A 21880-nucleotide genomic window follows, 5' to 3' on the forward strand; every position below is an offset into this window, starting at 1 on the left:
CTTAAGAAGCTAAAGTTTATTTGAAAAACTCACGCACCTGGTCTCCTAATGCTGAATAACAGAAGTAGAAAATACTCAGTTTTAGTAAATCAGTTAAAGAGTGTTCTTGGGGTGCCTGGGTGGCTTACTTGGTTGAGCGTCCAACTCTTGATTTCAGCTCAGGTCATGATCTAATGGTCATGGGATCAAGCCCTGCATCAGCTCTCTACTGGGCATGGAGCCTACTTGGGATTCTCTCGCTCTCCCCTCTCTCTCTCTCTCTCTCTCTCTCTCTCTCTCTCTCTCTCTCTCTCTCTCTCCCCCCCCCCTGCTTACACACATGCACTCAAACTGCCCCCCCTCAAAAAATTTTTTTAAAAAAAGTATTTTTTTTCTCTTGTATATTTGAATAGCATGTAAAAATGACACTCATTTTGGTGTTTAAGTTTTTGTCATTTTTGATAAGATTGCTCATGTCTTTTCTTTTGGAACTAACATTCTGATGCTTATTAAGGTAGCATAATCTTTCCCTGTGTACCTTTAAAGGTTGCTCAAGAAACAGATGTTAGAGCCCAGATTCGTCTGCAGTTTCGTGATGTCAATGGAGAACTTATAGCTGTGCAGAGATCTATGGTGTGTACTCAGAAAAGCAAAAAGACAGAATTTAAAACCCTGGAAGGAGTCATTACTAGAACAAAGTAGGTGTTTACCTTATATTTGAATATCTATTAATTTTCTGTTATTTAGGTTTGTAAGACTGTGGTTTTTTTTTCCCATTACTTTATTTTAGAGCAGCATAATAATTTTTTTAAAGACTTTATTTTTTTGGAGCAGTTTCAGGTTCTCAGCAAAACTAAGCAGAAAATAGAGTTGCTGTAATACTCCCTGACCCTATGCATGCATAGCTTCATCCACTATGAACAGTTACTGTTGGATCTTTTATCAGTTAAACAGAATGATCCCATCAAAGATTTTGTGATAATGCTGCATTCCTTTGAGTAATTTATGAACACTTGTTCAGCTGAAGGTACACAATCACTCAAATATAGATTGAATGAATGGAAAATGCTAGTATTGTGTGTAGGAATGTGTGAAATGAGAAGCATACAAAGTGTAACCCTTTGAACTGTCACCTTTATTACAGTCACATTATCACCTTTAATGGGTTTGGGTTTTGGAATTAGCCTGCCCTGGATTCAAGGCTTTATCCCTGTTGTACAAATTACTTAATATCACCTTACGCCTTTCACTTGTTTATTTGTCAACTAATTAAATAATTCTCTTAATTAATAACATTTGTCACCTATTATGTGCTAGAGGCAGTATATTAGCTATTGGCTTCTCAAGCAGGTTGGTTTCCTTGGCATTTAAATACACTCAGGTGGATTTCATTCCACACCAGTTACTCTTTGTCTCTATTTTTCCCTTCACAGTCAGGCTTCTCATAAGAGTTGTTGATAATCACTGTCTCTATTTCTGTTTTTCCTCCATCCTCCTCTAGCTCCATTCCTTTACTGAAACAGCTCCAACTGAGGTCAGAAATACCCTCTGTGTTAATTAGGATAATGCTATTGCTTTACTAAATAGATCTCTTTGCAATCCTGTGGTTTTTTTTTTATTTGTAAAATAGGGATTCATTTTTATTATATATATCTTAGAAGGATTGAGCTAATGCATGTAAAATGAGAGCTCATGTATTAGTTTTCTTTGCATAACAAACCACAAACTCAGTGGTTTAAAACAACAGACATTTATTATCTTATAGTTCTGTAATTTAGGAATCCAAATTGGGTCTCACTGGCTTAAAATCAAGGTGGTGCCGGGCTATAATCCTTTCTGGAGGCTCTAGGGAAAATCTGTTTCTACATCCTTTCTGGGTCTTTTGCAATCCACCCACAAAACTTGGCTCATGGCCCTCCATCTTTAAAGTCAGCAATAGTGGGCTGAGTTCTCATAGTACATCACTCTGACATCCTCTTCTGGCTCCCTCTCCCACTTAAAGACACTTGTGATTGCGTCGGCCCCACCCAGACAATCCAGGGTAATCCTTTTACTTAGGGTCCAGATGTTAAAGCAACCTTAACTTCATCTGTAATCTTCATTCCCTTTTGCCATGTAACCTGATGCATTCACAGGGATTAGAATATAAATATCTTTGAAGGGCCATTGTTCTGTATCCTGTAACTCAGTAAATGGTAGCTATCAATAACTTCTTGAAGATCTTTTTCTGGACTTGCATGACATGACACTGTTCTGTCTCTCCCTCACAGCTACATCCAGCCAGCTAATAAAGGTAGCTGGTTCCACGGGCTCAGCCCTAAATCCTCTCCTATTTTTGCTCTGTATTCTCTTCCTAGATAATCTCATTCATATCCATTACTCAAATTACTCTCTATTCATAGATGACTGACAGATTTAGGTCTCCAGACCTCTGTTTTCAGACCCATATACCCACCTGTCTCTCTCATTTTCTACCAGCCCTTTCAAAGACACCTCGGATTCAACATGTCCAAAACCAAGCTCATGAGTCCCCTTGACTCCTCTTAAAAAGTCTCCCACAAGGTGATCCTCTTGTAGTGCTCCTCATTGTAGCAAATGGGGTACCCCATCCATCCAGTGACACAAACGAATACACTCTCTATATCTCGACACCTCCTTGCTCTCTATATGTAGTTCATTACCAGGTCCTCTGGCTTTAACCTAGGATTTAAGTGTCTGTTGAGTCCATTTCTTTTCCTTCTGTACAGTGACCTTTCTAGTTCAGGCTAGCATAATTTTTCCCCGGTCTAATGTGATCACCTCCTGGTCTATCTGTGTCCATTCTCTCCCCCTACAAAACATTCTCGGTGTATTCAGTGTACTATTTTCAAAATATGTATTGGAATATATAAATGACAGTAAAGACAGATACTTTACTAATCTAGCTATTAACAGATAGTGCACAGAAAATATAAAGAAAATGTTGAATTTGTCCTCCTGATGAAAGATACTGAGAGATCTCTTGAAATTCAAGGGCAGAGATGCTCCTGGCCCTAGGTATAATGATGTAAGGGACTCTTTAAAAGACCCTAAGATACTTCTCTGTAGTGGATTGCTTTGTCAGTGTGACCTTAGAAGTTGAGGTCTACTGATTTGAATTTGCTTAAATGGGTATCACTAAAGTTTGCCTTTATTATCCTTTTACATTTTGTTACTGAACAATCCGTATCTAAACACTATAGTCTTTAGATGTTTTTGTTTAAGGCACAATTGCCTGTCTTCTGTGAATCATCGTGTTTTATTTTACTTTTGTTAAAGTCTGTTTTCTTATTTTTAAGTTCTGGGATTGGAAGATAGTTTATTTTTCTCTACTTATTGTCTGTAAATATTTTATATTACTATATTTAAAAATCCAAACATAAAAAAAATTAGTTCTGGCATCTTTTCCTGTCCCTCCCTGTTTTACATACTTTTTCATCATTGAACTCCTGAATCCTTAAGAGTTAAACTTTTACCATAAGAAAGCTATTGTAACTGGGGATGCAGGAGGGAACTTTTTTTTTTTTTTTAACAAGTACAGCATAAAGGATTGATTAAGCAATTAGAATAGGTACAACCGGAGGTTTTCTTACATAAATTCTTGATTTTCATTTTCTGTAGGCATGGTGAGAAGGTCAGTCTCAGCTCTAAGTGTGCAGAAATTGACCGAGAGATGATAAGTTCTCTTGGGGTTTCCAAGTCTGTGCTAAATAATGTCATTTTTTGTCACCAAGAAGACTCTAATTGGCCTTTGAGTGAAGGAAAGGCTCTGAAGCAAAAATTTGATGAGATTTTTTCAGCAACAAGGTTTGTAGCCTTTAATGAGACTTTATAACCTGTCAAGTTATTGAGCCATGGTTGCAATTTGGATATTTCTTTTTTAGAAGAGAAAAAGTCTTAAAAGTAAAGTCTTCAGTTATTACCTTTCATCCAGTGGCAACCAGTGGGCATATTTTCTTTCTGTTTTCTTTCTGTGCATTTTTATTTACCTGCTTGACAGTTTATATGTAATGTTTTCATTTACCATTATATCATAAGCATTTTCTAAGGTATTAAAAGCTCTTTGTAAATGCAATCTTAGCAACTATATAATATTCCATTGTTGGAACCTATGTAATTTACTTGGAAAGAAGTTTGATTTTTATTTAATATCTTTAAAGGTACATTAAAGCCTTGGAAACGCTGCGGCAGGTACGTCAGACACAAGGTCAGAAAGTAAAAGAATGTCAAACAGAACTAAAATATTTGAAGCAAAACAAGGAAAAAGCTTGTGAGATACGTGACCAGATTACTAGTAAGGAAGCTCAGTTAATATCATCAAAGGAAATTGTCAAATCCTATGAGAACGAACTTGATCCATTGAAGGTAATTTGATTTCTTGAATAAGAAGATTCACTTTTTATGATGGTAGCATTTACTCCTAAAACACTTTATATAAATTTGAATGGTGTGTATATTTCTTGAAAAAATTATCAAACATTATGTAATGTCATGGTTTATATTTTAGGTCTTTATTAGATGGTTTATCTTTTTTTACTATTTTTTTTAATCTTTTTTAATGTTTTTTTTAGATTTATTTTTGAGACAGAGGGAGACAGAGCATGAGCAGGGGAGGGGCAGAGAGAGAGGGAGACACAGAATCTGAAGCAGGCCCCAGGCTCTGAGCTGTCAGCACAGAGCCCGACGCAGGGCTCGAACTCACAGACTGAGATCATGACCTAAGCTGAACTCGAATGCTTAACTGACTGAGCCACCCAGGCACCCCTAAAGGATGGTTAATCTTAAAATTGCCCAAAGAACTTGGATTTGAGAGTAAACAAATTTGTACCATCTTAGTAAGCTACTCGTATAGATCTTAAATATCACTATAATGACCCAACCTTACATTTCTGTATTCTTAAGATTTTTTTTTAATTGACATATCTTTCCAGGGAACTTTTATAACTTGCAAGATGTTATTTGGCTTTGTACAAAATTTGGAATTGATACATATATTTGCAAATAAGTATAGCTTTCTAAACTCCTGTGATCTGTAAGAAAGAAATTTCATTCATTTATTTCCTAAACATTTATTGAGTGTTTCCTATGTGTGAGGGCATACAGTGTATACTGTGCTTAGGGCTGCAGGTAGTAGGAGAACTACAATGGTGTCCTTGCCCTTAAAGTGTTTCTTTTTTTTTTTTTTTTAAACGTTTATTTATTTTTCAAGACAAAGAGAGACAGAGCATGAACAGGGGAGGGGCAGAGAGAGAGGGAGACACAGAATCCGAAACAGGCTCCAGGCTCTGAGCTGTCAGCACAGAGCCCGACGCGGGGCTCGAACCCACGGACCGTGAGATCATGACCTAAGCCGAAGTCGGACGCTTAACCGACCAAGCCACCCAGGCGCCCCAAAGTGTTTCTATTCTAAGTAAGAGCATTCTTGAAAGTGGCTATTTTCTAGATTTCACATAGTAGAAGAATTCTTTTTACCCATTTAAAAGTTACTGATTTGGACTTTTAAATTAATCTATAAATACTGGTATAGTTTATTTATTTATTTAAATTTTTAAAATTTTTACTCTGGTGCTTGTCATGACACGTATACTCCTTCCTCCCCATCATCTCTTTCACCCATCCTCCAACCCACCTCCCCTCCGGTACCTATCAGTTTGTTCTCTATAGTTAAAAGTCTGTTTGTCTCTGTTTTTCCCTTTACTTGTTTGTTTTGTTTCTTAAATTTCACTATAAGTGAATTCATATGGGATTTGTCTTTCTCTGACTTATTCCACTTAGCATTATGCTTTCTAGCTCCATCCATGTCGTTGCAAGTGGCAAGGTTTCATTATTTTTTATGGCTGAATAATATTCCACTGTGTATAACTACATATTTATCCATTCATCAGTTGATGGTCACTTGGGATGCTTCCATATCTTGGGGATTATAAATAATGCTGCTATAAACATAGGGGTACATGTGTCCCCCTCGAATTAGTGTTCTTGAATTTTTTGGGTAAATGCCCAATAGTGCAATTGCTGGATCATAAAGTAGTTCTATTTTTAACTTTTTTTAAAATTTTTTTTATTATTATTATTTTTTTTATTTTTAACTTTTTGAGGAACCTCCTTACTGTTTCCCACAGTGGCTGCACCAGTTTGTATTCCCACCAGCAATACACAGGGGTTCCTTTTACTACACATCCTCACCAGCACCTTGTGATTTTAGCCATTCTGACAGGTAAGAGGTGATATCTCATTGTAGTTTTGATTTGCATTTCCCTGATGATAAGTGATGTTGAGCATCTTTTCATGGGTCTGTTAGCCATCTGGATGTCTGCCTTGGAAAAAGATACTTGGATATTTGTTTTTTGGGTGTGAGTTGTATTAGTTCTTTATATGTTTTGGATATTAACCCTTTATCAGATATGTCATTTGCAGATAATTTCTCCCATTCCATAGGTTGCCTTTTAGTTTTGATTGCTTGAAGCTTTTTATTTTGATGTAATCCCCATAGTTTATTTTTGCTTTTGTTTCCCTTGCCTCAGAGGACCTATCTGGAGAAAAGTTGCTATGGTTGATGTCTGAGTAATTACTGTCTGTGCTTCTCTTCTAGGATTTTTATGGTTTCAGGTCTCACATTTAGATCTTCAACCCATTTTGAGTTTATTTTTGTGTATGGTCTAAGAAAGTGGTCCCGTTTCATTCTTTTGCATGTTGCTGACCAGTTTTCCCAGTACCCATATGTTGAAGAGATGGTCTTTTTCCACTGGATATTCTTTCCTGCTTTGTCAAAGATTAATTGACCATATAGTGGTGGGTTTATTTCTGGATTTTCTATTCTGTTTTATTGATCTATGTGTCTACTTTTGTGCCAGTACTGTACTGTTTTGATCATTGTAGCTTTGTAATATAACTTGAGATCTGGAACTGTGATGCCTCCAGCTTTGCTTTTCTTTTTCAAGATTGCTGTGGCTGTTTGGAATTTTTTGTGGTTCCATATATATTTTAGGATTGTTTATTCTGGTTTTATGAAAAATGCTGTTGGTATTTTGATAGGGATTGCATTAAATCTATAGATTGCTTTGGGTAGTATGGACATTTCAACAATATTTGCTCTTCCAGTCCATGAGCATGGAATTCTTTCCACTTTGTGTCATCTTCAGTGTCTTTCATCAGTGCTTTGCAGTTTTCAGAATACAGGTCTTTGGTTAGGTTTATTCCTAGGTGTGTTATTATTTTTGGTGCAGTTGTAAATGGGACTGTGTTCTTATTTTCTCTTTCTGCTGTTACATTATTGATGTATAGAAATACAATTGATTTTGGGGCACATGGGTGGCTCAGTTGGCCAAGCATCCAACTCTTGATTTCAGCTCAGTTCATGATCTCATGGTTCATGGGTTTGAGCCCCACGTCGGACTCTGTGTTGACAGCATGAAGCCTGTTTGGGATCCTGTCTCCCTCTCTCTCAGTCCTTCCCCCCTGCTTGCTCTCTAACTCTCTCTCTCAAAAAAAAAAACAAAAACAAAAACCAATCGATTTTGTATCCTTCAACTTTACTGAATTTGTTTATCAGGTCTAGGAGCTTTTAGGTGGTCTTTTGGGTTTTCTCTGTATGTGTAGTATCATGTCATCTGCAAATAGTGAAAGTTTTACTTCTTCCTTACTGATTTGGATGCTTCCTGTTTCTTTTTGTTGTCTGATTGCTGTGGCTAGGATTTCAGTACTATGTTGAATAAAAACAGTGAGAGTGGACATCCTTGCATTGTTCCTGACTTTGGAGAAAGGCTCTCACTTTTTCCCCATTGAAGATAATGTTAGCTGTGTGTTGAAAATCTGTGGCCTAGGGGCGCCTGGGTGGCTCAGTCGGTTAAGCGTCTGACTTCAGCTCAGGTCACGATCTCACGGTCCATGAGTTCGAGCCCTGCGTCAGGCTCTGGGCTGATGGCTCAGAGCCTGGAGCCTGCTTCCGATTCTGTGTCTCCCTCTCTCTCTGCCCCTCCCCTGTTCATGCTCTGTCTCTCTCTGTCTCAAAAATAAATTTAAAAAACGTTAAAAAAATTTTTTTTTAAATAAATAAAAAAAAAAAAAAAGAAAATCTGTGGCCTTTATTATGTTGAGGTTTGTTGCCTCTAAACCTACTTTGTTGAGGGGTTTTATCATGAATGGATGCTGTACTTTGTCAAATGCTTTTTCTCATCTGTTGAAATGCTCCTATGGTTCTTATCCTTCTCTTATTGATGTGATATGTCATGTTGATTGATATGCCGATATTGAACCACTCTTGCAATTTAGGAATAAATCCCATTTGATTGTGGTGAATGATTTTTTAATGTTTGTTGAAATCAGTATTTTGTAGAGGATTTTTGCATTTGTGTTCCTCAGAGAAAATAGCCTGTAAATCTCTTTTTTTATGGTGTCTTTATCTGGTTTTGGTATTGGTAATGCTGGCCTCATAGAATGAATTTGGAAGTTTTCCTTCCTTTTCTATTTTTTGGGATACTTTGAGAAGAATAGGTACTAACTTGTCTTTAAATGTTTGGTAGAATTCACCTGTGAAGCCATTGGTTCTGGACTTCTGTTTTGTTGGGAGGGTTTTTTTTTTGTTGTTGTTATTTTTTATTTTTAGAGAGAGTATGAGTGGGGAAGGGGGTAGAGGGGGAGGGAGAATGTTAAGCAGCTTCACACTCAGTACAGAGCCCAACTCAGGACTTAATTTCATGACCTTGGGATTGTGACCTGAGCCAAAATAAAGAGTTAGACATTCAACCAAATTGAGCCACCCAGGCACCCCTGTTGGTTGGGAGTTTTTGATTACTGATTTATCTGCTGGTAATTGATCTGTTAAAATTTTCTGTTTCTTTCTGTTTCCGCTTTAGTAGGTTATATGTTTCTAGTAGTTTATCCATTTCTTGTAGGTTTTCCAATTTGTTGGCAAATAAATTTTCATAATACTCTCTTACAATTGTTTGTATTTCTGTGGTGTTGGTTGTTATGTTTCCTCCTTTACTAATGATTTTGTTTATTTCAGTCCTCTCTCTCTCTTTTTTTTTTTTTGATGAGGCTGGCCTAGGGCCTTACCAATTTTGCTGAAATTTTCAAAGAACCAGCTCCTGGTTTTATTGATATGTTCTTTTTTTTTTTTTTTTTTTTTTTTAGTTTCTGTGTCATTTATTTCTGCTCTAATCTTTATTATTTCCTTCCTTCTGCGGGTTTTGGGATTTATTTGCTCTTCCTTTTCTAGTTCCTTTAGGTGTAAAGTAAGGTTGTCTATTTGAGATTTTTCTTACTTCTTGAGGTAGGCCTGTATTGCTGTAAACTTCCCTCTTAGAATCGCTTTTGCTGCATCCCAAAAGGTTTTGAACTTTTGTGTTTTCATTTTCATTTGTTTCCATGTACTTTCTTTTTTTTAAGTTTTGCAATAATCTCTACACCCAATGTGGGATTTGAACTCACAACCCTGAGATCAAGAGTGCATGCTCCTTCAGCTGAGCCAGCCGGTGCCCTTCCATGTACTTTTTATTTCTTCTTTTATTTCCTGATTGACCTATTTATTGTTTAGTGGCGTATTATTTAACCTCCATGTATTTGTCCTCTTTCCAGATTTTTTATTGTGGTTGATGTTTAGTTCTATAGCATTGTGGTCATAAAAGATGCATGGTATGACTTTGATCTTTTTGAATTTGTTGAGACTTGTTTTGTGGCCTAATACATGATCTGTTCTGGAGAACGTTCCATGTGCACTTGAAAAGAATGTGTATTCTGGTGTTTTAGAATGAAATGTTCTGAACAGAGTAAAATCTTGGATTGCCAGTAATTTGTTCTGCAAGTGTTCCACAAGACAGGCAAACATTTCTAATAAATTTTATCTTGCTAAACAAGTGATGTCTTGCAATATGAGTAGTACATGACACCAAATGTCACATGATCACAACTGAGCCAATGGTTCTTCTCTCTTTCTCTCTCTCCCTTGCTGTGAGATTATGGGTGATTGTCTCCCATGTTCGGATGCTCAGTCTCAGGCTGTGATGTTTGGCAGAAATCAGTGATTTTTCAGCATGTTGGAAGGTTCCCACAACTGGCACTAGTGTAGTTTTTGTCACTTCAAAACACCTATGGACAGTCCTTTGCTTTTCCATAAAAGAGTAAGCTTAGGAATGCTTTGCTTCATTCTAGATTAGGCTACCTGCAGATATAGACCCTTTCCTCTGCTGCCTTATCACCAGTTACATGAAATACAGTATAAGAAAGAGTTTATTAATACTGTAGTCAACATCTGAAAGTGAAAGTCGTCCTACACAACCCTCCTCCCTCTTGTCTTCCTCACACCAGCCACGAAGGTTTTCAAAGGTTAAGTGCAGGTTAATTTATTTATTTTTATTTGTATTTTGTATTTTCTTTATTATTTTATTACAGTATTACAATATTACAGTATTGTAATCATTTTTATATGAATGTTTTTGGGTTGTGGAATGAATCCTGAGTTTCCATTATTTCTTATGGGGAAATCCGCTTTGATACACAAGGGCTTTGGATTACAAGTATGTTTCCAGAACGAATTATACTCAAAATCTAAGGTTTTACTGTGTATCTGTTAAATCTTCCTCTTTCAGTGTGTCATTTAAGGCCATTGTTTCCTTGTTGTTTTTCTGTTTAGATGATCTGTTCATTGATGTAAGTGGGGTGTTAAAGTCCCCTACTATTGGGGTGCCTGGGTGGCTCAGTTGGTTAAGCGTCCGACTTCGGCTCAGGTCATGATCTCACGGTCCGTGGGTTCGAGCCCCGCGTCGGGCTCTGTGCTGACAGCTCAGAGCCTGGAGCCTGCTTCGGATTCTGTGTCTCCCTCTCTCTGCCCCTCCCCTGTTCATGCTCTGTCTCTCCCTGTCTCAAAAATAAATAAAAACGTTAAAAAAAAAATTTTTTTTTAATAAATAAATAAATAAAGTCCCCTACTATTATTGTATTATTATCAGTCAATTCCTTTATGTAATTAACTAGTTTATGTATTTAAGTGTTTTCATGTTGGGCACATAAATTTTTACAATTTTTATATCTCCTTGTTGCATTATACCCTTGATTACTGGGTAGCCTCTTGGTCTCTTGTTACAGTCTTTGATTTAAAGTCTATTTTGTCCAGTATAACTATTGCTACTGTGGCTTTCTTTTGCCATTCACTTGCATGATAAATGTTTCTGCAAACCCTTACTTCCTTTTTTTTTTTTTAATGTTTGTTTATTTTTGAGAGAGACAAATTGTGAGCTGGGGAGGGGCAGAGACAGAGGGAGACACAGAATCTGAAGCAGGCTCCAGGCTCTGAGCTCTCAGCACGGATCTTGACTCGAGGCTTGAACTCCTGAACTGCAAGATCATGACCTGAGCTGAAGTTGGACACTTAACCAACTGAGCCACCCAGGAACCCCTCCATACCCTCACATTCAATCTGCAGGTGTCCTTAGGTCTAAAATGAGTCTCTGGTAGGCAGTAAACAGATGGGTCTTGTTTGTTTGTTTTTTTGTTTTTGTTTTTTTTAATGTTTATTTTTGAGAGAGAGAGAGACACTTGTGAGCAGGGGAGGGGCAGAGAGAGAGAGACACACACAGAATCTGAAGCAGGCTCCAGGCTCCAAGCTGTCAGCACAGAGCTCAGTGTGGGGCTCAAACTCATGAACTGTGAGAGCATGACCCAAGCTGACACTTAACCGACTAAGCCACTCAGGCGCCCCTGTTTTTTTTTTTTTAATTCCTTCTACAACCCTGCATCTTTTGATTAGATCATTTAGTTCATTTTCATCTAGGGTAATTATTGATAGATATGTATTTATTGCCATTTTATTACTTGTTTTGTGGTTATTTCTGAAGATTTTCTCTGATCCTTTCTTACCTTTCTCTCTTTCATAGTTTACTGGGTTTCTTTAGTGATATATTTGGATTTCTTTTATCCTTTGCATATTGATTAGTGATTTTGATTTGTGGTAACCATTAGGTTTATATATAACCTCTTTTGCATATAGCAGTCTATATTAAGTTGGTAGTGGTTTAAATTTGAACCTATTCTTTACTCTTCCCCTCCCTACTTTTTGTTTTATTTTATTTTTTAAAATTTTTTTTTAATTTTTTTTTTTTTTAATTATTTTTTGAGACACAGACAGAGCATGAGCAGGGGAGCGGCAGAGAGAGAGGGAGACACAGAATCTAAAGCAGGCTCCAGGCTCTGAGCTGTCAGCACAGAGCCCGATGCGGGGCTCAAACTCACAGACTGTGAGATCATGACCTAAGCCAAAGTCGGATGCTTAACCGACTGAGCCACCCAGGTGCCCCTATTTTTTTAATTTTTTTTTGTTTATTTATTTTTAAGAGAGACAGAGACAGAGTGTGAGTGGGGGAGGGGCAGAGAGAGAGAGGGAGACACAGAACCTGAAGCAGGCTCCAGTCTCCAAGCTTGTCAGCACAGAGCCTGACATGGGGATTGAACTCACAAACTGTGAGATCATGACCTGAGCTGAAGTCAGACACTTAACTAACTGAACCACCTAGGCGCCCCTCCCCTCCCTACTTTTTCGATATATGTTGTCATAATATTATATGTTCTTTTATTTTGTGAATTTCTTGACTGATTTTTTTTTATAGGAATATTTATTTTTACTGCTTTTGTGTTTCCTACTTTCATACTATCCTTTTTGGTCTTTCCACTCAGAGAGTCCCCTTTAATATTTCTTACAAGGATGAGTTAGTGGTCATGAACTTTAGTTTTTGCTTGTCTGGGAAGCTGCTTATCTCGCCTTCTATTCTGAATGACAGCCTTGCTCGATATAGTATTCTTGTCTGCAGATTTTTCCCATTCAGCACTTTGAATATATCATGCTACCCTTCTGGTTTGGAATGTTTCTGCTCAAAAATCAGGTGGTATCCTTATGAAGTTTCCTTTGTATGTAAGTGTCGTCTTTTGTCTTGCTCCTTTTTTTTTTTTAGTTTATTTATTTTGAGAGAGAGAGAGCATGAGCAGGGAAGGGGCAGAGAGAGAGGGAGAGAAAGAATCGCAAGCAAGCTCCATGCCATCAGCACAGAGCCCAAAGCAGAGCTCAAACCCTAGAGTTCATGACCTGAGCTGAAAGCAAGAGTTGGATGCTTAACCAACTGAGCCATGCAGTCGCCCCTCATCTTGCTGCTTTTTTTTTTTTTTTATGTGTATTTACTTTTGAGAGAAAGAGAGAGACAGAGGCGTGAGTGTGGGAGGGACCGAGAGAGGTAGACACAGAATCTGAAGTAGGTTCCAGGCTCTGAGCTGTCAGCACAGAGTCTGACACAGGGCTCGAACCCATAGACTGCAAGATCATGTCCTGAGCTGAAGTCGGACACTTAACCGACTGAGCCACCCAGGCATCCCTCATCTTGCTGCTTTTAATATTTTTTTTATTTATCAGTATATTTTGCCTTTTTACTTTTTAAGAATTTTTTTGCCTTTTTAGTTATAATGTATCATGGTATGAATCTGCTATTTTTGATTTTGTTGGGGGTTCTCAGCACCTCCTGGATCTTGATATCTGTTTCCTTTTCCAGATTCGGGAAGTTTCGAGCTATTATTTTTTCAAATAAATTCTCTGCCCCGTTTTCTCTCTTTTCTCCTTCTAGGACTCCTATAATAAGAATGTTAGTATGTTTGATGGAGTCATTGAGTTCCCTAAGTTTTCCCATTTTGCATAATTCTTTTTTCACTGTTTTGTTCAGCTTGGTAACTTTCCATTAATCTGTCTTCTGGGTCACTATGTCTTTGCTTCTTCCAGCCTGCTGTTCATTACATCAAATGTTTCTCATTTTGTTTATTGAGCCCTTTCTCTCTCTTACTTTACTCATTATCTCTGTGTTAATGGTCTCACTGATGTCCTCCACTCATTTCTCACGTCCAGTGAATGTCCTTATGATCATTGCTTTAAATTCTCCAAGAGGCACGTTACTTGTATCTGTTTCACTTGGATCTCTAGTCATGGCCTTGTTCTGTTCTTACATTTGGGACAAATTCATCTGTCTTCTCATTTTGTGTAAGTCTCTGTGCCTGTTTCTGTGTGTTAGGAAAGTCACCTATATTTTTTGTTATTGAGGGTAATGGCTCTATGAAGAAGAGGTCCTTTAGTGCTCTGCAGTTTAGTGTCATCTGTTCCCCAGGGCCTAGTGCTTCTAGGAGTGTCTCTAGTGTGTACTTCATGTGCTTTGCTGTTGTGTCCTGGCTGCTTTATCCTTTGGGCCAGTCTCTTTGCCTGTATGTGGGCAGTGTTCGGTCCCTGGCCTGAATGTGATGTGTTTTAATTAGGTGTACTCTGTTCTCCTTGTGAAATGAGACCTGTCCCCACCACTATTGGGACTGAGGCTCTGAAAAACTTCCAGGTCAGGAGATGTGCTGTTAGCAGGGGTTTGGGCCGGTCTTCTTGGGGAGGGGGCCCATTGCACTAGGACTGAGGCCAGCGTGACTGGGAGCGTGACTGGGAGCGGCAGTTTCACCGGGGTGTGGAGGGGTGGGGCTTGGTGTAAGCAAGTTAGGTAGCAGTGTCATGGCTGGGCTGGTTCCCGGAGGGGTCTCTGCATGAACACTGCCTCTCTAAGACATGCTCCAAGATGAGCAACTAACCCCATTCTTTGCCCCAGGTGCTCCTCAGATCGCTGTTTCCATACTGTATTTCAGCGAGCTGTTTGCCCTGCATTTTCTCCCAAGCAGCCCCAGTACCCTCTGAGCTCTATCGGAGCCAAACACTCTGACTTTTAAAACTCCAGGCTTTATCAACAAGAGCCAAAGTATGGAAAGAGCCCAAATGTCCATCAGCAGATGAATGGATAAAGATGTGTGTGTGTGTGTGTGTGTGTATGTGTGTGTGTGTATATACACACATACAATGGAGCATTACTCAGCAATCAAAAAGAATGAAATCTTGTCATTTGCAACTACATGGATGGAACTAGAGGGTATTACTAAGCGAAACTAGTCAGTCAGAAAAAGACAAATATCATTTGACTTCACTCATATGAGGACCTTAAGAAAGAAAATAGATGAACATAAGGGAAGGAAGGCAAAAATAATAAAAAACAGGGAGGGGGACAAAAACATAAGAGACTTTTAAATATGGAGAATAAACAGAAGGTTACTGGAGGGGTATGGAAGGGGATGGGCTAAAGAGTAAGGGGCATTAAGGAATCTACTCCTGAAACATTTTTGTACTATATGCTAACTAACTTGGATGTAATTTAAAAAAATAAATAAAAATTAAAAAAAAAAAAAAAACTCCAGGCTTTAAGCCCTGCTGGTTGTAAGAACTCAGGAAATTCAAGCCTTCTAGCTTTTCAAGCCTATTGCTATGGGGATTTATTTTCTGCTTGTGCTTACCTGTGTGTTAGTCTCTCTATCCCCCTTCTCTGCAGTTGCAGCTCCCTCCCCACCCTGGGGGTCACAGTCTGTCACTCTCCCAAACTGTGTCTTTGTACTTTGTACTCCATCACCATCTTCCAAACTCCTGGTATAGATCTTTGAATTATAAATTAGAAAAACTTTGGTTTTATTCTGTCCTGGTGCCCACTAACATTAATGCATTATTTAGTGAATATTGTTTTGTGTGTAGCACTGTGCCAGGTATTTTGGGGGATAATGAAGCCAAAAACTTGGACTCTGCTTTTAAAGAACTTAAAATCTACTTAGAAAAACAAGGAAACTATTTTAGAAGATAGGTAGGATCACAAATGAGTAATTTGAAGAGTTATGTAAATGGTACATTTGAAAATATAGGTTCTTTAGGAGCTAAAAGGTGGTGGCTGTAGCACAGTGAGGAAAGAAAAAATAGATAAATTGGACTTCCTTGGGGTGCCTGGGTGGTGCAGTTAGTTAAGCATCCAACTCTTGATCTTGGCCCAGGTCATGATCTTACAGTATGTGAGTTTGAGCCTCGCCATTGGGCTCTATACTGATGGCGCAAAGTCTGCTTAGGACTCTGTCTCTCCTTCTCTCTGGCCACCGCCCCCCCCCCACACTGTGCTCTTTTTCTTTCTCACAAAGTAAACTTAAAAAAAAATTTTTTTAACTTAAAAGAGAAATTGGACTTCCTCAAAATAAGATACTTGTTTTTCAAACTACATCATCAAGAAAGCAAAAGGAGCCCACAAAATGGGAGAAAATATTTGCCAGTCATATATCTGAAAAGGGACTTTTTTTCTGGAACATATAATGAACTGTTATAACTAAGTAACAAAAAAAAAACCCCACAATTAGAAAATGTGCCAAGGATCTAAATAGATATTTCTCTAAAGAAGATATATATTTGTCCAAAAACACATGAAAAGATGTTTAACATCATTACTGATTAGGAAAATACAAATCAAAACCACAGTGAGACCACTTCACATCCCCCTAGAATGGCTATAAATTAAAAAGACATATAATAGTATTGATGAGGATATGGAGAAATTGGAACCCTCATATATGCTGGTGGGAGTGTAAAATGGTGTAGCCACATTGGAAAACAGTTCAGCAGTTCCTTGATATGTTAAACATAGAGTTAACATATGATCCAGCAGTTTTACTCCTAAGTGTCTTACACCCAAGAGATTTTAAAACATACATCTACACAAAAACTTGCATAGGGATGTTCATAACAGTATTATTTATAATAGCCTAAAGATGGAAACAACTTCATTGTCCGTTAACTGCTCAATAAAATGTGGCATATCCTTATGTTGGAATATTATCCATCTGTAGAAAGAAATGAAGTTCTGATACATGCTACAACAGGTAAGAACGTCGCAAACACACTAAGTGAAAGCCAATTACAAAAGACCTCATATTATATGCTTCTGTTTATTTGAAATGTCCAAAATAGGCAAATCTATAGAGACAGAAAGATTAATGATTGCCAGGTTAGGCAGTCGAGAGGAATGAACGGTGACTGCAAATTGGTACAAAGCTTTTTTTTGGAAGTTGAAATATCCTAAGATCAGATTACAGTAATGGTTGCACAACTGTATGAATATACTAAAAAAATGTTGAATTGTATGGTGAATACAGGTGAATCGTATGGCATGTGAATTGTATCTCAATAAAGCTGTTTTTAAAAAAGGGATGGTCTTGAATAGAAATGTGTTAAAAAGCCTTCAAGGGAAGAGGTATGGCTGAACTGGATCTTAAAGAATGGGGAAAAATCAGATTGACCGAGTAGAAGCCATTTTATGTATGTTTGTAATTTTATTTTTTCTTTTTAAAGTAATTAATGTGCTCATGATAAAAAAAAAAACTTACAGAAAAATATGAGTTGATAAGAGGTAGTCTTCCCACTCATTCCTGACCTTCTAGTTAAAGCCTATGATCAGCTTTTTTTTTTTTTGCATGTATACAATATAAATGTATTTACATTCACATTGTTATATGTCTATATTTACACCTACAACTTATCAAAACAGAATCATTGTAAGGGAGAGCCTGGGTTAAGTAAACCAGGGTAAAATGAATGAGAAAATTACAGTCAGATTATGAAGAATGAATGGGTTTAGAATTTAACAGAAAAAATGATAAAGTAGGATATGTTTTAAGAGTTAGGATTATTGTGTATAGGTACTGTGTGGTAATTCCCAAGATACTGGAACACATTTTGTCTTCCTCAGGAGCAGCCTAGTTAGAAAGGTGACAAGCACACATAAGGCAGAAAAAGACAAGAACTGTAAGAGCTCTGAGGAATAAGAAAGAGAATTTCTGTCTGAGGTGGCCAGAGAGGATTATGTAGGACTGAATTGGGGGGTTAATTTATTGACTATAAATGGTTAAGTAATTAGAGGTGTAGGGACAGTAAAACGCAAGGTGTTTTTGAACACTATCAGGAAATCCATATGGTTGAAATGGAGCATTCGTATAGGAAAGAATGGCAAGGTGGCGAAGAAGCAATACCTGGTGTTTATTGAGTGGTGCAGGATTGTGACTAAGGCTGTAGCAAATCGTGAGGTGTTTGTTTTTGAGAGAGAGACAGAGCATGAGTGGGTGGGGGGCAGAGAGAGGGAGGCACAGAATCTGAAGCAAGTTCCAGGCTCCGAGCTGTCAGCAGAGTCCCCATAGAGCTCAAACCCATGAACTGAGATCATGACCTGAGGGAAGTTGGGCGTTTAACTGACTGAGCTACCCAGGTGCCTCTGTATTGTTTCTTTATTTGTGTTTAACTTTTTTTTTAATTTTTTTTTTCAACGTTTTTTATTTATTTTTGGGACAGAGAGAGACAGAGCATGAACGGGGGAGGGGCAGAGAGAGAGGGAGACACAGAATCGGAAACAGGCTCCAGGCTCCGAGCCATCAGCCCACAGCCTGACGCGGGGCTCGAACTCACAGACCGCGAGATCGTGACCTGGCTGAAGTCGGACGCTTAACCGACTGCGCCACCCAGGCGCCCCAATTTGTGTTTAACTTTGACTAGTTTTCCATGGGTTTAATTTTATTTTCTGTATCCTCATAGCCTAGTCCAGTGCCTGGCACATAGTAGGTGATTTAGTAAATAATTATTTAAGTGGTTGATTTCCATAGTTGGGGCTGTTTTGTTGTTGTTGTGTGTGTTTTGTGTTTTGTTTTTTGTTTTTTGTTTTTGTTCTGACATCCAGGGTTTCTTCCCTTCATGGAATTAAATATAAATTTTGGGTCAGATCACCTTCCTAGGAGCCATCCAGAAGACAGCTTCGTTTCAGTCCTGCATTCATGCTTTTTCATTTTTATAGGTATCCTCTGACTTTAGGAATTCTCTTATAAACTATTGTATTCTCATCCCACCACATTTTATCCTGACCTTGGCCCACTTAGGCCTACTTTCCTTTCTTGCCTTTTATGGAAATTGCTAGACAAATTTGTTTTCAAGTTCAAAAACACCTTCTGGCCTGCTTGTTTATTCTTCTCCCTAGAAGTTCATGGTTCTAGTATACCTGATGACCCAACTGCCTTGTTCTTTTGTCTCATTTCACACTAACACCTAAACTTTAAATACTCTGCTATATTTTTTGTCTTTATCTTTGTCTTAGCTTCTTTTACTAGGTGGTATGCTCTGGGGATAGAGGAGGGATTTTGCACTCTAAGGACTGAACAAAAGCACAGATGTCACAACACTGTAAACTACCCTGGAATTAAAATTTAAAAACACAGATTTCTTGGGGCACCTGGGTGGCTCAGTCAGTTAAGCAGCCAACTTCAGCTCAGGTCATGATCTCGCGGTTCTGTGCTCACAGCTCAGAGCCTGGAGCCTGCTTCAGATTCTGTGTCTCCCTCTCTCTCTGTTCTTCCCCTGTTCACATTAAAAAATAATAAAATAAAAACAAAAGAACTACAGATTTCAAAGAAGGGATATCCAGGATCTGGTGGACTGGCTGGATTTAAGGAATGAAGCTTCCTAGAGTTGTCACAATAGATCCAAACCCAGATAATGCCACCAAGAGGCTGTAATAGAAGCCGAGAAGTTTCTGAGTGGAGTACCATAGCTGAGATGTTAATATCCAATGCTTTTAAGAATCAATCCTGTTCTTTTTGTTGCTGCTCAAAAGATATTTTCTGAACACAAAATTTTTTTCATAAGTGATAATGAATGGTCCATTCATTGAGGGTATATTATATGCCAGTCACCGAACAGGGTGTTTTAAAATGCATTATGTGAACTCCATAGTAATCCTGTGAGGTTTTATAGGCAAGAAAACTGTGGCACAGGTGTTCACATTGCAACCATGGTGTGGAACCAGGGTTAGAGTCCAAACCTCTCTGAATCCTAAGCCCATTTTTTTGTTTTAAGTTGGATTTATTGAAGTGTAATTTAGATAGGTCAGTCTTTTTTATTTTAGCCTTTATAGTAGATGAATGCTAGTATCTTGAGTGGTTTTTTTTTTCATTATGGTTTTATTTTGCATTTTTCTAATGTTTATGGATGTTAAGTGTCCTTTTAAATGTTTATTTGCCATCTGAGCATCTTTGGACAAGTGTCTATTCAGATATTTTGCCTATTTTGAATGGGATTTTTGTCTTACTTGGCTGTGAGAGTTCTTTTTATTCTGGATGCAAGCCCTTATCATACATGTGTTTTGCAAATATTTTATTAACTGCTTTTCCAAGGACAGCAGTTTTTTATTTTGATGAAGTTCAGTTTATCAAATTTTTTCTTACAGTTTTTTTTTGTTTTCTGTTTAGGAAATCTTTGACCCCAAATTGCACAGATTTTCTACAGTGTTTTCTTCTTGAAGTTTTGTAGTTTGAGTTCTTACATTTATGTTCCATTTCAGGTTAATTTTTGAATGTAGTACAAGGTAAGGTTGAGTTTTTCCTTCTTCCAGCACCCAGAGCCTACAGTGTTAACTATTATCCCACCCTGCCTCCAGTCTTAACCTCCCATCATTAAGTATGTGCCTTCGTGCACATGGAGTCCTCCAAGTCTCCTACTTAGCAAGTACTCTCACAAGAGTTAGAGTGAATGGATAGCAGCATCTTGTACAATGTCTTCAATATAGTAGTCATTCATTCAGTGATAGCTATGAATTATTGGTAAAATTACTCATTCTTCCATTTAGCTAACATAGAGAACATCAATTTCGTGTGGGGGGATACATTAGTGAACAAAGTTCCTGTTTTTATGGTGGTTACATGCTACTCATTAATCTACAAATCACAAGATAAGATACTACTGTAATTTTATTAAATGACTAATATTAAAGTTGAGGGTGCGTTTAGGTGCAACAGTGAAAGCTTCAAGTTGATATCTCAGCACTCTAATGTTACGTTAGTTTAATAAATTAGGTTCTAAGAATATCTTAGAAGAGGAATAGGTCATCCTTGGATTTGTAGAGACAAACATTAGAAGAATATCCCCAGCAGAGCCTGGTTTCACCTATTCCTAGGAGATTAGGCAACCAGCTGTCCTTGGAAGCAGGCCAAGGAGATCATTTATCACACTTAACTTGTTCACAGTTTTCTGTGCTTGAACAGACTTTGTTTTTTTTTTTTTTTTTTTTGCAATTACTATTGAGGTTTAATTTTTGAAACAAAAGAGAATATCAAGGAATCAAAGATTATACATATTTTATGTCATCTTTATGGAGGAATTTATATATTTTTTTTTTTTGTCTCCAAGTTTCCCCATTTATTTTATTTTTTTTTTTTTTAGTTTTTTTTTTTTTTTTTAATTTTTTTTTATTTTTTAATATATGAAATTTACTGTCCAGACTTTGAATCAAAGCATAGTTTTCCATGTAAGTTTGGCCTTCAGATTCAGAATGCACTGGTAACTCACTGTGAGTTTCTAGTCCACTCACTAATTCTGTTTATTTTTTAAATAAATTAAATCGTTAGCCTGTTAAAGATTAAGTTTTTACAATGTACTTTACATAATGTGACTCTATCCAGTGACTTCTCTGGGACATGTTGAGGGCAAGGCAGTTTATTAGTTTTGTTTTGTTTTGTTTTGTTTTGTTTTGTTACTAGCTGTGAGGAGTTGGACAAGTTACTTAATGTCTCTGCTTCTCAGTTTCTCTGTGCCTCCTATAATTTATAGCCTTGCTAGCATTAAATGAGATAGATCACTTTTACTAAGTATTAGCCCAGGACATCTTAACTTCTTTTCATTCATTTGCATTATAAACTAGTGAAATTTATGTATTTATTTATTTTCAGAATCGTCTAAAAGAAATTGAACAAAATCTTTCTAAAATAATGAGACTTGACAATGAAATTAAAGCCTTGGATAGCCGAAAGAAGCAGATGGAAAAAGATAATAGTGAACTGGAACAGAAGATGGAAAAGGTTTGTGGTGGTAGAATTTTGTTCTCCAAAATTTTGAGATTATTTAATGAACCTCATTTGAAACCATTGTTTCAGTCATATCTCGGAAAAAACACAAATCTTGTTGTTTGTGTTATTTCCATGTATATGTTAA

At 37.5% G+C, this 21880-nt stretch overlaps 1 protein-coding gene across 1 annotated transcript in view; it reads left to right on the forward strand.

Annotated features, from left to right (window-relative positions):
- RAD50 (RAD50 double strand break repair protein) overlaps positions 1–21880 on the forward strand; it is a 95390-nt gene that overhangs the window by 11806 nt on the left and 61704 nt on the right. The window contains exons 3-6 of the mRNA XM_007087770.3: positions 526–677; positions 3619–3804; positions 4158–4362; positions 21619–21747. Of these exons, the coding sequence (XP_007087832.1) occupies positions 526–677; positions 3619–3804; positions 4158–4362; positions 21619–21747 (672 nt within the window). The remainder of the gene's footprint in view (positions 1–525; positions 678–3618; positions 3805–4157; positions 4363–21618; positions 21748–21880) is intronic.

The sequence above is a fragment of the Panthera tigris genome, chromosome A1 (genome assembly GCF_018350195.1).
Source record: "Panthera tigris isolate Pti1 chromosome A1, P.tigris_Pti1_mat1.1, whole genome shotgun sequence".
Taxonomy (NCBI): Eukaryota; Metazoa; Chordata; class Mammalia; order Carnivora; family Felidae; genus Panthera; species Panthera tigris.